The sequence below is a fragment of the Schistocerca nitens genome, chromosome 6 (genome assembly GCF_023898315.1).
Source record: "Schistocerca nitens isolate TAMUIC-IGC-003100 chromosome 6, iqSchNite1.1, whole genome shotgun sequence".
Lineage (NCBI taxonomy): Eukaryota > Metazoa > Arthropoda > Insecta > Orthoptera > Acrididae > Schistocerca > Schistocerca nitens.
The window spans coordinates 737,085,376-737,100,115 of NC_064619.1; the positions used below are offsets into that span (position 1 = coordinate 737,085,376).

At 38.4% G+C, this 14,740-nt stretch overlaps 1 protein-coding gene across 1 annotated transcript in view; it reads right to left on the reverse strand.

Annotated features, from left to right (window-relative positions):
* Positions 1 to 561: 561 nt before the first annotated feature.
* Positions 562 to 14,740, reverse strand: part of LOC126263611 (Bardet-Biedl syndrome 4 protein-like) — a 152,217-nt gene continuing 138,038 nt past the window's right edge. Inside the window, exon 13 of the mRNA XM_049960698.1 lies at positions 562 to 763. Coding sequence (XP_049816655.1) covers positions 632 to 763 — 132 coding nt within the window. The 3' untranslated portion in view covers positions 562 to 631. The remainder of the gene's footprint in view (positions 764 to 14,740) is intronic.

Below are 14,740 nucleotides of genomic sequence, written 5' to 3' on the forward strand. Positions count from 1 at the left end.
ATTTCCTGATCTTTAAAAATCACTTGTCTCACTACAACATTTGTTAAGTAAAGTATGAGCGAATGGGGAATCAAATAAATTTCATGACTTGGTATTGATTTGAGGACTTCTTGGTAGGGAGTGTCTAGCATGTTATCTACATGTTCGTTTAATAGATACAGATGTAACTTCTGGTGTTTTGCAGATGATCATTTATCTACAGTGAAGTACTGTCTGGAAGAAGCTGTGCAAGTATTCGTTCTGATCTGGATAAGATTTCAAGGTTGTGCAAAGACTGTTCCTTGCTTTACACGAGCCAACATAAAATTGTACACTTCACTAAAGGCTGAAATAAACTACATCTCCCCTCTTTTTTTTTGCATCTAACCTACATTATATTAATGTTTCTGTACAATAATACTTAACATTTATATCTCCTATGTTGATCAAAGTCAGAGTTTAGATGATAATGTACATAGCTGTGCAACAGCTGACAGGGGAAAAAAAAAAAAAAAAAAAAAAAAAAAAAAAAACAGAATCACCCTTCTCATAATAAATTATACTTTAATTTCATCTCACAGAATGTACAAAATATAAAAGCCACCAAATTGTTATTACACCAACTAATTAAATTTTAATTTGTTACAATTGTTCAGACTTCATCAGGACCCATATGGGGGTAATCAGGTGTGGGTATACGAACATCAGCAGGCTTATTGTCTGATAAGGAAGCAGCACTTTCTACAGAAAGTGTTTCCAACATTTTGCTTGCAACCTCAAGCATCTGTAAACAAAGAAGAATAATGAATTTCTTATCTCTCAGTCTTATCTAGGATTTAATCTATCCTTACACTACCATGCAGTAACCAAACATTATTCCAGCCTTTCAACCTGCTCATGTATGAATCAGTGCAACTTACATACAAACTTTCCTAGTTAATGTTCCCAATGTCCCTCTTTTTCTCTGTTTCAGGACATACAAATGAAGAAAGATATAACTGCATAAGCTTCCACAGCCAGAATCAGTTAACATAAGCCTTTGGGCTATGGAATCGCCTTTTATTGTAAATAACTATCACCGACGTTTTGGTCATTTCTGGGTCAGCCAGTGTATTCTCGTTGTACAGCACCTTATATTTTGGCAAAAATGGTGTGTTGAACATAAAATAAGGTCACAGTCCTAAAAAAAAACTAAGGTATTACATGATAGGTTGTGGTAGAAGAAGTGCATATCTGCTGTTTTCTATTGTTCCTCACAAAGTGCGCTATGATTGTTAGACACTGACAAATGGCGTATGGACTCTCATTTTCCTTATGCTGGACAAAGGCCATGCAGTGGCAGTTAAGTACTCATAACGATCTGTCTCAAGTTGTTAGTGTAGCCAGCTGAACTCTAATGTCTGACAGCTAGGATGGTGCATGTCTGAGTACATCCTCGCTGTTCATGTTGTTAGGGTGTTTTAATATCTCATTGGCCTCTCTGATCCTGTGTTTTACCATCCCAGAATGCAGCTTTCATTGAATTTTATTTTCGTGCCACAGTCTTCATGGCGTTTGTTCACTGCAGATTTGTTGTGCTGCCCAAGTTGAATGTACTGCTCATGCTCCAGTGTATTGCTACAGATCTGAAAGTTCTGTCGATGTAGATTTCTCCACACTCATAGTCTACGTTGTGCAGACCTGCAATCTGCAGACACTTTACCTTGTCCTTGTTCGAGCCTGATACATTCTGAATCTTGCAGGTGTTGTAGAGGATGGCTTGGACACCAACTCATGCAGATGTTTACCAATTCTGTTGATGACATTCTTCACATATGGTAAGTGTGCTGCTAGCTTTAGTTGGTTGATGTCCAGTCTTTTGTGCATTCTTTTGTTTGGACCAGTCTACATCAGTAAAACCAGCAAGCCTGCAGCAGCAAACATACAGAAGTATGAGTAGTACATTCAACTTTGGCAGCACAACAAATATGCAGTGGCCAAACAGTAGAAGACTGACGCAAGAAAATAAAATTCTTGATACCTGTGTACTTATCACACACCCAGGGAGTGTGAAATATAGGACATGAGAGGCCATTGAGATATTAAAACACCCCAGCATGAATAGAGAGGATAGACTCAAGCTTGCACCATCCTGACTGCCAGCAATCAGAGCCTAACAGGGTGCACTAATAACAAGAGATGTTTCCCGCCAGTAGCAACCAATAATATCTTTAGTTTTTAGAACTATGACACAATGTCATGCAAAGCAGAGCAATCTACACAAAATATACGTGACTTTACCATAAAAAATACACCAGTAGACCCAAGAGGAGGCCACTGCAACCATAGTTGAAACACAGGTGACGGTTATTTATAATACGGCGGAGTACCATACACAGAAGGCTTTATGACACAGTCCCATATGCAGAAGACTTTATGTTAAATGAAGATACAGTTTAATGGGAAACAAATGGAAGGGCTTTCATGATGCACGGAAGAAATGCCTCCCCCAATGTCAAAAACAGAACATCGGAGCTTTTAAAGCATCACAGTTGAATCTTCCATCTACAAGAATTTGTCTACAATGCATGGATACACCAAATACACTTTATTATCTGAGCCATTTAATTTTTTGCAACACCAAGCATCACAACAGATACATACCAACACGCTCTCTCTCTCTCTCTCTCTCTCTCTCTCTCTCTCTCTCTCTCTCTCTCTCCCCCCCCCCCCCTCCCTGTCCTTGTCATTGACTGAGACCTACCACAAAACTAACAACACCTGTCACTTATTAAAGGTTTCAATTGTTTTGTTGGAACAGAAAAATTAGCACCTGTGCCCTTTAACATGTTTTATACAACCACTACTTTCAACACTTATTTCCTCTCAATCAACAGCACCTTCTCATAATTTGTTGAACCACTTAAATTTTTTTTTTTTTTTTTTTTTTTTTTTTTTTTTTTTTTTACAAACAACAGCTACTTGGTCTTTCACTCAGTCTCATATTATCTTACTCTACTATGATTAACACCTAAAATGCTTTACATTTGTGCTTATAAAAACACAGCAGTAAGACAGCACACACACAACTTTTACACTAAAATATATTACATATTACACCACCACCACCACCAACAACAACAACAAACTGTGGCTATGCACACATGCACACACTCGCACAATCACTCACTCACTCACTCTTTGTACAGAAGCTTGGAAGACACAGGAGTGTCTTGGAAATTAAAACCTCATTCACTAAGGCAACCTGAAATATTTAGCAATGAATTAACTTTTAATATTCATAGTAGCTCTCAACACACAAAGTTAATACAGAGAATGCTGACTGAATACAAGCATTATAGTATTGTAGAAGGAGAACAAGAGATGAATACACTAAGGTTCAGAAGGATGTAGGTTGCAGTAGTTATCTGGTGATGAAGAGGCTTGCACAGGATAGAGTAGCATGGAGAGCTGTATCATACCAGTCTTTGGACTGAAGACCACAACAACAACAATACAAGTATTATCCAGACAGTAAGTTCCCACACCACACCGAGCGAGGTGGCGCAGTGGTTAGCACACTGGACTCGCATTCGGGAGGACGACGGTTCAATCCCGTCTCCAGCCATCCTGATTTAGGTTTTCCGTGATTTCCCTAAATCGTTTCAGGCAAATGCCGGGATGGTTCCTTTGAAAGGGCACGGCCGATTTCCTTCCCAATCCTTCCCTAATCCGAGCTTGAGCTCCGTCTCTAATGACCTCGTTGTCGACGGGACGTTAAACACTAACCACCACCACCACCCACACCACATGAGTGAAGATGTAACATGTGGCTTATGAGTGGATATTTTGTGTTTGCAGTATTGCCACTATTCTGGGTGAATGGCATTCAAGTGTTAGTACATGACAACATTTTTCAGCTCACATAATACAATGGTTACCCGTACTAGGTACATATACAGTTTCATAGCCAAAGCAGTGTAAGTCATCAACATCTCCACTACAATGAACCCAATGGCCAGTCATCCCCCTTCTTTATTCTGAATTCGGCCAACTGTGGACCTCATGGTAGGCTTCTTGGCTACTCTTATCCTATCTTCCTGGAACCTATTCAGTCTCTCACTTCTTCGCTTTTTCTCCTTCTTAAAAATGTAATGTGTGGACCTCTTTTTTAATGGTTTCTTCAAATGATTTCCCCCCCTGCATTTTGCTCCTGAATCCTTCTTAGTTTCAATCAGTTCTAGTATAATGCCACTTTCTTGTGGATCTCTTTACACCTCTCCCACCCACTTTGAAGCAGTGGCGGTTCATGCAAAATTTTACCAATGTGCTACAATACTACAAAAATAAACAGACTGTGTTGCACTATGTCATGGCTTAAAATTGTTGCAATATTAGTTTTACATAATGCAATAGATCAAGTATGTTGCTATGATTTCCATTATTTATTATTATTAGTATTATTAATGCTTTAATATGTCATAGATCTTTCACTTCCCCAGTACTACACACATATCAGTGTTACTGAAAATAAACAAAGAAAACAAAAAAGTGTATTGCGAACATCAAACCCACATATACAACTCTTTCCATAGACTTAAAGACTAAATTTCCTCATATATTTGCTCTTTTTTACCACTCCCTATAATAGCCTTTTGACTTATAAGGGTAGTAATTGTAGCTAAATTGAACATATTTATTTTGCATATATAAAGTGAACTGTTTAAATATATTTAAATCTTATAATAACCATTTAACACCACAAGAAATTAAAAAAGTACATGATGGTAGCACTGGGAATCGAACCTAACCCAGCAAACTGCCAGTTGGTGCCCTTAGCCACTGGGCTACAGTACCAATATGTCAGCTGCTCCTCTAAAATTGCTTGTACTCTATACTTTCACAATAATTTTCATGTATTTTCAACAAACAATATTGACCTGGTTCTGCGGGCAACACAGCACCCTCAGTGCCAGCAGGGATGATATAAGATCAGAGCATGTGTTACTAAAAACAGACATCTGCATCCCTTCTCTGACTTTATCATAGTGTGGCTGACCATCATTTCAGTACTCGATATTGGTTATACTGGTACTGGTCATCATGGAGGCAGCACCACAAATCATGGTTTTGTCCATTTTATTTGTATACCAACACGCATTGGAAGAGAAATGGCATAATTTTAGTGGGATTTCCAGCTCACATTCGAAACGAATTGGCATAATTTTAGCATGATTTACAGCTTACACTTGCAGAGAAATGGCACAATTTTAGTGTGAAATTATAGTGTGCTGTAGCACATGATCACCAGCTGCCACTACTTAAAAGTGAACTTTTAAATGTGTGATATGACAAGGTCTGTTTAAAAAGTTGGTTTTTGTCCATTCTAGCTAGGGGTCAATGAAATTTCAACTGTTGTTTACACATTTAGTCCACAATCCTTTTGATGTTCTTATGGATCTCTTCATTTTTTCCTATTCTTTGAAGTTCCACCAGTAGTCTTTTGGGGTCCTGGAATTTTCCTCAGACTCTTCCTTTCCTTCTTTTCAAGTACTTCCATGACTGATCCTTATTCTAAATAAACAGACACATAAAAACATAAATGCCTTCTGAATTTATAATTGGATTACAGTGCCTGATTTTGGCCTTTAGTATATTGTTCATTTGTTGTACTTGTTCTGTGTTAGTGTCACGCAAGGTCTAATTTTCTGGCTCTTACTTTGACTTCTATCCAGTCCACTGGGTTGGATTCATTCTCTGAGGTATTTAAATTAACCTGTCTTTTAATCTTCCCATATTTTACCTCCAAGTATTTCTATCCTTGCTGTCTATGTTCCATACAATTCCACATGAGACTTTTAGACCTATTTTTCCAGTGATTTCATGCAAGATTTCCAGTTTCCATCTAAAAGGACCAGGTCACTGCTAAAAGCTAAATACCTGATTTCACAGTTGTTTCCTTTCTTCCCAAGGTGTATTTCACTCACTCCTCCCAACTTCAGAGTTCTTCCCAGATTTTCATTATTTTCTTCAGGATGATAATGAAGAGAATTGGGGGTTAATATTTCTCTTGCCTGACCCCTGTCTTTATTTCAAAGGTTCTCAGATTTCTCAAAAAATACTTAACTTTTGGGAAGGTGTCTTTCAGGGTTTGTATTACAGTTTCCATCATTTTCCAATAGTCAGAATTCCTCTGAAACCCTAAAAAAGTTTGACCATCAACTGAGTCATACAATCTTTTGGAATCAAAAATTACTATTATATTCTTCCTTCTTATTGCTCAATTCTCAGAATGGACTTGAAGTTGAATATCTGTTCCACCCATGACCTGCCTTTTTGAAAACCAACATTTCCAGTCTTTTAGTATCTTTTCAGTTTTCCATGTTTCTTCTATAGGGCGATGTATTCCATCTGCAGCGACTTCCTCTCCAATTTTCCACATTTTTGCTGCAATGCTGTCTTCACCTTGTGCTTTATTATTTTTGAGTTCTGTGATTACTTGCTTAATTTTACCAAGGTTTGGAGTCTAAATTACAGTGGATTTGTTTCTGAGAATCCCATCTTTACAGAGGCTCTTCACAGTTTGACAGCACTGTGAAACAGTCAAGAGCTGACTGTTCTCTTTGTCATCGTAATATGCTAACACTCATTTGCCTAAAACACAGACATGGTGGCTGGTTTCTTTGTAGTGTCTCTCTGGAGGTCCTGTAAAAGACACTCGCATTCTTCTTTTTGAACTCTTCCTCCACCTTTTACACATTACTCTTTTAAGGTTGAATAATAAGTACACAGTTTATCCTCCACTCATTTTTGTTTTTCGAACTAACATCTGAAAAGGACAGTTGTTCCAGGTAATATGTAGATGAAGATACAATTTCTTGCATATAGTGTTGTGTATTAAACTTGATTCTTAACCCGAGATACCGTTAAACGGAGTACTCTTCATTTATGTTATGCAACAGACATGTTTTTCAACACTGTAAATTAAACTCTAGGCAATGGACAATATTATACACAATAATTGGAATAAATAATCTTACATTACTAAGGGATATATGGCTACAATGCCATAGTCTGTGAGATCGTGAAATTGGTTGAAAGCTACCTAACACAGTACTAGTAACTTATGTTGAGAAACAAAAATGTTTTACACTGTAAACAACAATGTTATGCAATGGGCAATACTGAACATAGTTCACTATTCAAATATAAAGTATTTCAATCTATATTGTTGAAGATTGTGTGGGGAGGAATATGAAATTCTGTTATGTTTTAATTTTGTGTAGCAGTATGTGTCATTGTGGTGGTTTGTGGGTACATGGCTGGTTGATAGCAACACATGAAGCTTGAAAGTGGCAATGTAGTCAATTGAAATTGAGCATTCAGAACCAGATGGGGATTTTAAGCTAAATGTTTGTTTATCACAAGTGCTTCTAATAGGCTTAGTTTTCTTCCTCTGTTGCCTACATGTAGCACTACGCTGTGGATTTGGTATTTGTGTCCTTCCTTCAGCACATGATTGGCACAGGTGGAGTCTGACTTATGCAATCTCCAGCTGTGTTTGTGTACCATCAGCCTAGTTGTTATGGTCTTACCTGTGTGACCAATATACAATTTGTTGCAATCACTGCAAGTGATTTCGTAAACACCACTGTTAATAATGTTGTATCTGTAATTGGAGAAACAACATATAACGATTGGTGTGAGTTCCAAATTCTGTTTATTGCCAACAGTTCCACAATACTAACACAACTTGGTGCTTGATCAAGGGCAGTGACTCGGCTGCAGAGTCCAAGTCCGGTATGGTAAACAGTCGTAGCACAGTGTAGCGTTGTTCCTGGGTGCGACATCGACATAGCAAGTAGGTAGCCCAACACGAGAGTGCCAGGTGTAGCGGTGTATGCGGCTATATAGGGCAAGTGGCGGAGTAATGTGCCTGCCGTAACCGAGTCCGCTTGTCGTGTCCTGTTATGATTGGCAGTGCGGCCTCACGTAACTATCTCTCGGGAGGACGCCGGCCGAGGTTGCCACGACATTCGGAGGCATTCAGTGTGTGAGGCCCGCGCCTGCGCTGTACAGCTGTTCAATAGGCTATGGACTCTAGTGCTCCTACACAAAATAAAGTTTTTTTAATTGCAGGATTTGAGGATTTTGGCTAATCTTTCCGATAGCTTTGCTTAATATGGGATAGTACACTGGTCGGTTTTAGATATGACTGTTGCTGCAGAGGAGGCATACGCAAAGGGTAACATTTTCTTCTTTGTTCTTTTTATGTAAAATGTTGGTAATTAATTCAGGGGTAAAGCCATTGTTCAATGTAGTACATTTAATTGTGTCTGATTCTGTTGGAAAATTCTGTTTTGACATTGGTATCTACGTAAGGCAATATACCATGGAATAGAAGGCAGCACATTGTGAACATGAGTGTATTACAGAGTCTGTTGAGGTAGGTTTTCTGTAAATTACCGAACTGTGTGTTTTTAGTGGTATCTAGGTGGAGATCTAACAGATTAATGGATTTTTCAACGATCTCAATAGTAAATGAAAATGCCGTGTGGCTAGGGTCTCCCGTCGGGTAGACTGTTCCCCTGGTGCGAGTCTTTTGAGTTGACGCCACTTTGGCGTCTTGTATGTCAATGGGGATGAAATGAGGATGATAAGGACAACATAACACCCAGTCCCTGAGTGGAAAAAATCTCCGACCCAGCTGGGAATCGAACCTGGGCTGTTAGATATGACATTCCGTCACGCTGACCACTCAGCTACCAGGGGCGGACCGATCTCCATAGTGAACTGTGTGTTTTCGTGTTGTGAGTTCAGATGTTCAAGGAATGTGTTCCCAACTGTCTTTTGGTTCCAGACCACAGACACAGTACATCTCTTACATATATGTACTAATATTTGATATTATCACTGAGAGGCTCATTATGTAAGAACTGTTTTTAGAAATGGTCCATGAAGATATCTGCTAAAAGAGGACTGAGGGGAGGCCCCACTGCAAAGTTCGTGTTGACCAGTGTCAGATTGAAAATAATTTGTTGTAAACATGTCTGGGTGACCAGTTTTGTGCCTTCTACTTGTAAAAGGTTGATACCTGCCCTTTATAGTAGTTTCGTCAAAAATCAAGGCATTCTTAAACTGGTATGTTTGTAAACAAGCTGCTAACATCAAAAGATACTAGTTTTATGCTATGTGGAACAGGGAGGTCTTTAATTTTAACAATGTCCATAAAATTAATAATTCCAATCTTTGATTTAAATTTTGTCTTGGTTTTGATACAGGAATGTACTTCTTTGATAATTTTGTAGTTTGGTGTGGTGTAAGTTGGCACAAAAGGTCATAAAGGTTGTCCTTTATTTGTGTTGTTTAAGAGATTCACCCAGTTTAGGAGCCATTGGGTTCATGTTGTTGAAATACTTAGCTTCATATTCACAAGTTACGCTTTTGCAGGTCTTTGTTAAGTTTTTAATTTCTCTGTTGGTGGTTTTGGTGGGATCTTTGGTGTAGATATGGTAGCAACTGAGTGTGAGAAATTGTTTCACTTTCTTAGCATAATCACTTTTATCTGCTTTTGTGAGAATGTTGTCATTCTGGGTAATTTTCTTCATGTTCTTCAGTGTGTTGTGGTCCACATATTGTGATGTAGGAGTGTCTAACTCAAGCCACTTTTGTATATCATGACTCACTATGTGTTTGGTTGCAATGTCATTGTTTACACTGCATTCTATATCAACTTTTAAAAAATAGAATTGTTTTTCAGAAGGTTTATGGGGAGGAACATATTTGAAACCTTTTACTAGCACTTCCATTTCTTTCATGGAAAGAACTTGTTGTGGTTGGCAGGAGAGCCAACACCGTGTTACTAGAGGAGGCCGAAAGGCACGCGTTTTAGCTCACGCAGGCTGGCGTGAGGTCTGGAACAGGACAAGGAAATTAGAATTTAGAAAAACGGACGTAGCTGGTGGAACACTTAACTTTAATCCATTAATGATGAACGTCGTTCTTGACGGTACACGATTCACAATATCAATAGTAACTGATAGTGGCGCCTTGCTAGCTCGTAGCAAATGACGTAGCTGAAGGCTATGCTAAACTATTGTCTTGACAAATGAGAGCATATTTTGTCAGTGAACCATCGCTAGCAAAGTCGGCTGTACAACTGGGGCGAGTGCTAGGAAGTCTCTCTAGACCTGCCGTGTGGCGGCACTCGGTCTGCAATCACTGATAGTGGCGACACGCGGGTCCGACGTATACTTACGGACCGCGGCCAATTTAAAGGCTACCAGCTAGCAAGTGTGATGTCTGGCGGTGACACCACAGAACTGTTTCAGGTAACTTTTCTACTCATTCCCTAAAGCTGAAGATAGTCTCATAAGCCAAAAACTACTTCGAAATACCACATCGAGGAAATAAAAGGAACACAAATATTCAAAGTGGCTTTGAAAACATATTTACACGACAGGTGCTATTATACTGCAAATGAATATCTGTTAACATAAATTTAAATTATTTCCTTTGGTAAATGAATATCTGTTCAAATAAATTTAAATTATTTCTTTTTATGTATTATGCATCTGAAACAGCTTTTGTTATCTTTTGTACTATATATTAATACAATTATTTAATTGGATAGATCAAAAATCTACTTACCAAGCGGTGGCAGAACACACATATAAAAGATTGTCGTGATTTGGACGCTTTTGTAGGCAGTGGCCCCTTCTTTAGGCAGAAGGGTTGAAGGGAAAGGAAGAAGGGTGAAGGAAAAGGAATGGAGAGATCTAGGAAAAGGGGTAGATTTTGGGAAAGTGAACCAGAACTGTGGTTCAGGGGAGACTTACTGTGGTGTCACCGCCAGACACCACACTTGCTAGGTGGTAGCATTTAAATCGGCCACGGTCCATTAGTATACGCTGGACCCGTGTGTCGCCACTGTCAGTGATTGCAGACCGAGCGCTGCCACACGGCAGGTCTAGAGAGAGACTTCCTAGCACTCGCCCCAGTTGTACAGCAGACTTTGCCAGAGATGGATCACTGACAAATATGCTCTCATTTGCCGAGACGATAGTTAGCATAGCCTTCAGCTACGTCATTTGCTACGACCTAGCAAGGCGCCATTACTCGTTTATATTGAGATTGTAATTATGTACCATCAAGAGCGATGTTCTCCAATTATGGATTAAAGTTAAGTATTCCAAGAGCTCCCTACTTCATTTATTAGACTCAACTCCTTTAACTGTTCCAGACCTCACGCCAGCCTGCGTGAGCTTAAACGCGTGCATTTCGGCCTCCTCTAGCAACACGGTGTGGGCTCTTCTGCCAACACATCACTTACCATACGGGATGAGAAGGAAAGACTGATTGTTGGGGGATGCATCACACGAGATTTGAAAACCTGAGAGCTTAAAGGAGGAAAAAAGGGTAATATGCAAGATAGAAATTGCTACTAAAACATCATGCACGAGTTAATAAGAGTGAGAATAAGTGCATTGCACCTAACAGAGGTGGGAGGGGGTGGTGAAAAATAGACAGGAAAGACAATGAAAGATGTAGAAAACAATGAAATTGCAACCAAGCACACAGTAAGTCATGATATAAAAAATGGCTTGAGTTAGACACTCCTGCATCACAATATGAGTACCACAACACACTGAAGAACATAACGAAGAAAATTACTCAAAATGACAACATTATCACAAAAGCAGATAAAAGTAATTATGTTAAGAAAGTGAAACAATTTCTCACACTCAATTGCTACCATATCTACACCAAAGATCCCACCAAAACCACCAACAGAGACATTAAAGACTTAACCAAGACCTGCAAAAGTGTAACTTGTGAATATGAAGCTAAGTATTTCAACAACATGACCCCAGTGGCATGTGAATCTCGTAAACAACACAGGAAAGGCCCACTTTTATGATCTTTTGTGCCAACATACACCACACCAAACTACAAAATTATCAAAGAAGTACATTTCTGTATCAAAACTGAGACAAATTTAAATCTAAGATTGGCATTATTAATTTCATGGGCATTGTTAACAAAATTAAAGACCTCCCTATTCCACATAGCATAAAACTAGTATCTTTTGATGTTAGCAGCTTATTTACAAACATAGAAAGTGAAAGAACACCTTGATATTTTGACAGAACTACTATACAGGGCAGGTGTCAACCTTGTACAAGTAGAAGACACAAAACTGATCACCCAGACATGTTTACAACAAATTATTTTCGTTTGAAGGTACTCAATGCAAACAGATAGTTTGCTTTGCAGTGGGGCCTCGTCTCAGTCCTCTTTTAGCAGAAACTTTCATGGACCATTTCGAAAAACAGTTCCTACATAATGAGCCTCTCAGTGATAATATCAAATATTAGTACAGATATGTAGAAGATGTACTGTGTCTGTGGACTGGAACCAAAAGACAATTGGGAATGCATTCCTTGAACATTTAAACTCACAATACGAAAACACACAGACCCTGATGTTCCCAAGATTTAATATCACACAAACATGCTGCCTTCTATTTCATGGTATATTGTCTTATGTAGATACCAATGTCAAAACAGAATTTTCCAACAGAATCAGACACAATTAAATGTACTACATTGAACAATGGCTTTACCCCTGAATTAATTAACAACTTTTTACATAAAAAGAACAAAGAAGACAGTCTTACCCTTTGTGTATGCCTCCTCTGCAGCAACAGTCATATCTAAAACCAACCAAGTGTAGTACCCCATATTAAGCAAAGCTATCTGAAAGATTAGCCAAAATCCTCAAATCCTGCAATTAAAAAAACTTTATTTTATATAAGAGCACTAGAGTCCATAGCCTATTGAACAGCAAGGACAAAAAAGCTTCATTAAAAGTGGTGTTTACGAAATCACTTGCAATGATTGCAACAAACTGTATATTGGTCACACAGGCAGGACCATAACAACTAGGCTGATGGTACACAAACACAGCTGGAGATTGCGTAAGACAGACTCCACCTGTGCCGAACATGTGCTGAAGGAAGGACACAAATACCAAATCCACAGCGTAGTGCTACATGTAGGCAACAGAGGAAGAAAACTAAGCCTATTAGAAGCACTTGTGATAAACAAACATTTAGCTTAAAATCCCCAGCTGGTTCTGAATGCTCAATTACAGTTGACTACATTGCCACTTTCAAGCTTCATGTGTTGCTATCAAAAAGCTATATACTCACAAACCGCCACAATGACACATACTGCTACACAAAATTAAAACATAACAGAATTTCCTATTCCTCTCCACACAATCTTCAACAATATAGATTGTAATACTTCGTATTTGAATAGTGGACTATATTCAGTATTGCCCATTGCATAACAATGTTATTTACAGTGTAAAACATTTTTGTTTCTCAACATAAGTTACTAGTACTGTGTTAGATAGCTTTCAACCAATTTCACGACCTCACAGACCTTGGCATTGTAGCCATATATCCTGTAATAATGTAAGATTATTTATTCTAATTATTGTGTGTAATACTGTCCATTGCCTAGAGTTTAATTTACGATGTTGAAAAACATGTCTGTTGCATGACATAAATGAAGAGTACTGCGTTAAACAGTATCTCGTGGGTGGGGGGCGAGGGCTAATTATAGTGCTTAACATTGTCCATTGTACATTGTCTATTGTGTAAAGTGTAATTTCAACATTAAGAAACAAGTTTGATGTACAACACTATATGCAAGTGATTGTATCTTCATCTAAAATGTTCAGTTACCAAACCACTGTCACTTTCAGGAGCTAGTCAATTGTTTCCTGAAGCTGGCCTAATAAGCCAAAAACTAGTTCAAGATAAACAAAAATCAATAGAGCAAAAACAGTGTACTTGATATTAAACCTTAAATATGGAAATGTTCTACCAAGATATAATGGAAGAATCCATAAATAGCATTTTACTTTTGTCATTTTCCTATTCTCTGCTCTAATGATCTTGGTTGTTTCTTCTCTTTCATTCTTGAAGTCTTTCCAGTTTTCCTCAGTCATCTTCAAGTTCCACCTATTTCAGGATATTTTTCCTTCAAGTGTTTTGTCAGATTTCTCATTCCATCATCTTTGCTTTTGTTTTTGTGAAGAGCCTACAAACTATTGGATGCTTACATTAAAGCTTCTTTGATTTCTTCACAGATGTTAATCTCCATATTAGACAGGTTTTCATGGTTCCCATCTTCTCTTGCTTCAGTTATTGATTTTAGATTTGGTCTTTCACATTGGTCTGTTTGGCTGAAATATTACTTCGATCTCTGGGAGGTTGTGGTTAGAGTCAATGTTACACTCTTACTTACTTTTGAAATTTAGTATTTCTTTTCAGTATTGTGCTATTATTGTAACACGGTGAATCTGTAACTCTCTTAGCACTGTGTTCCACATTTTCTTTTTCCTTTGGAGGGCTTTGAAGTATGTTCAGCTGCAGGTTGGATCATCTACAGAAGGCGGCAAGTCTTTCCCCATCATCATTGGTTCTTACATGTCCTCGGTAGTCTCCCACTATTGTTCTACTTTTATTTTCTCAAATCACTTGGGCAATGAGTTCACTGAGCAACATTTTAACATGGTGAGGAATTTTGCTGCATCGTCAAGTTTCCCAAAAGTTGTCCATTTATTTTCTGGGTTTCTCTGGTAACTTGAGCTGTCGAATTTTTGTTGGGGGCCTGAACACCGATGAAAGGTTATATCTCTTCAGGAGCTGGCTAAAATTTGATAGCTCATGAGACCTGTGTAGGACGATCTAGGGCTTAGAACGCCT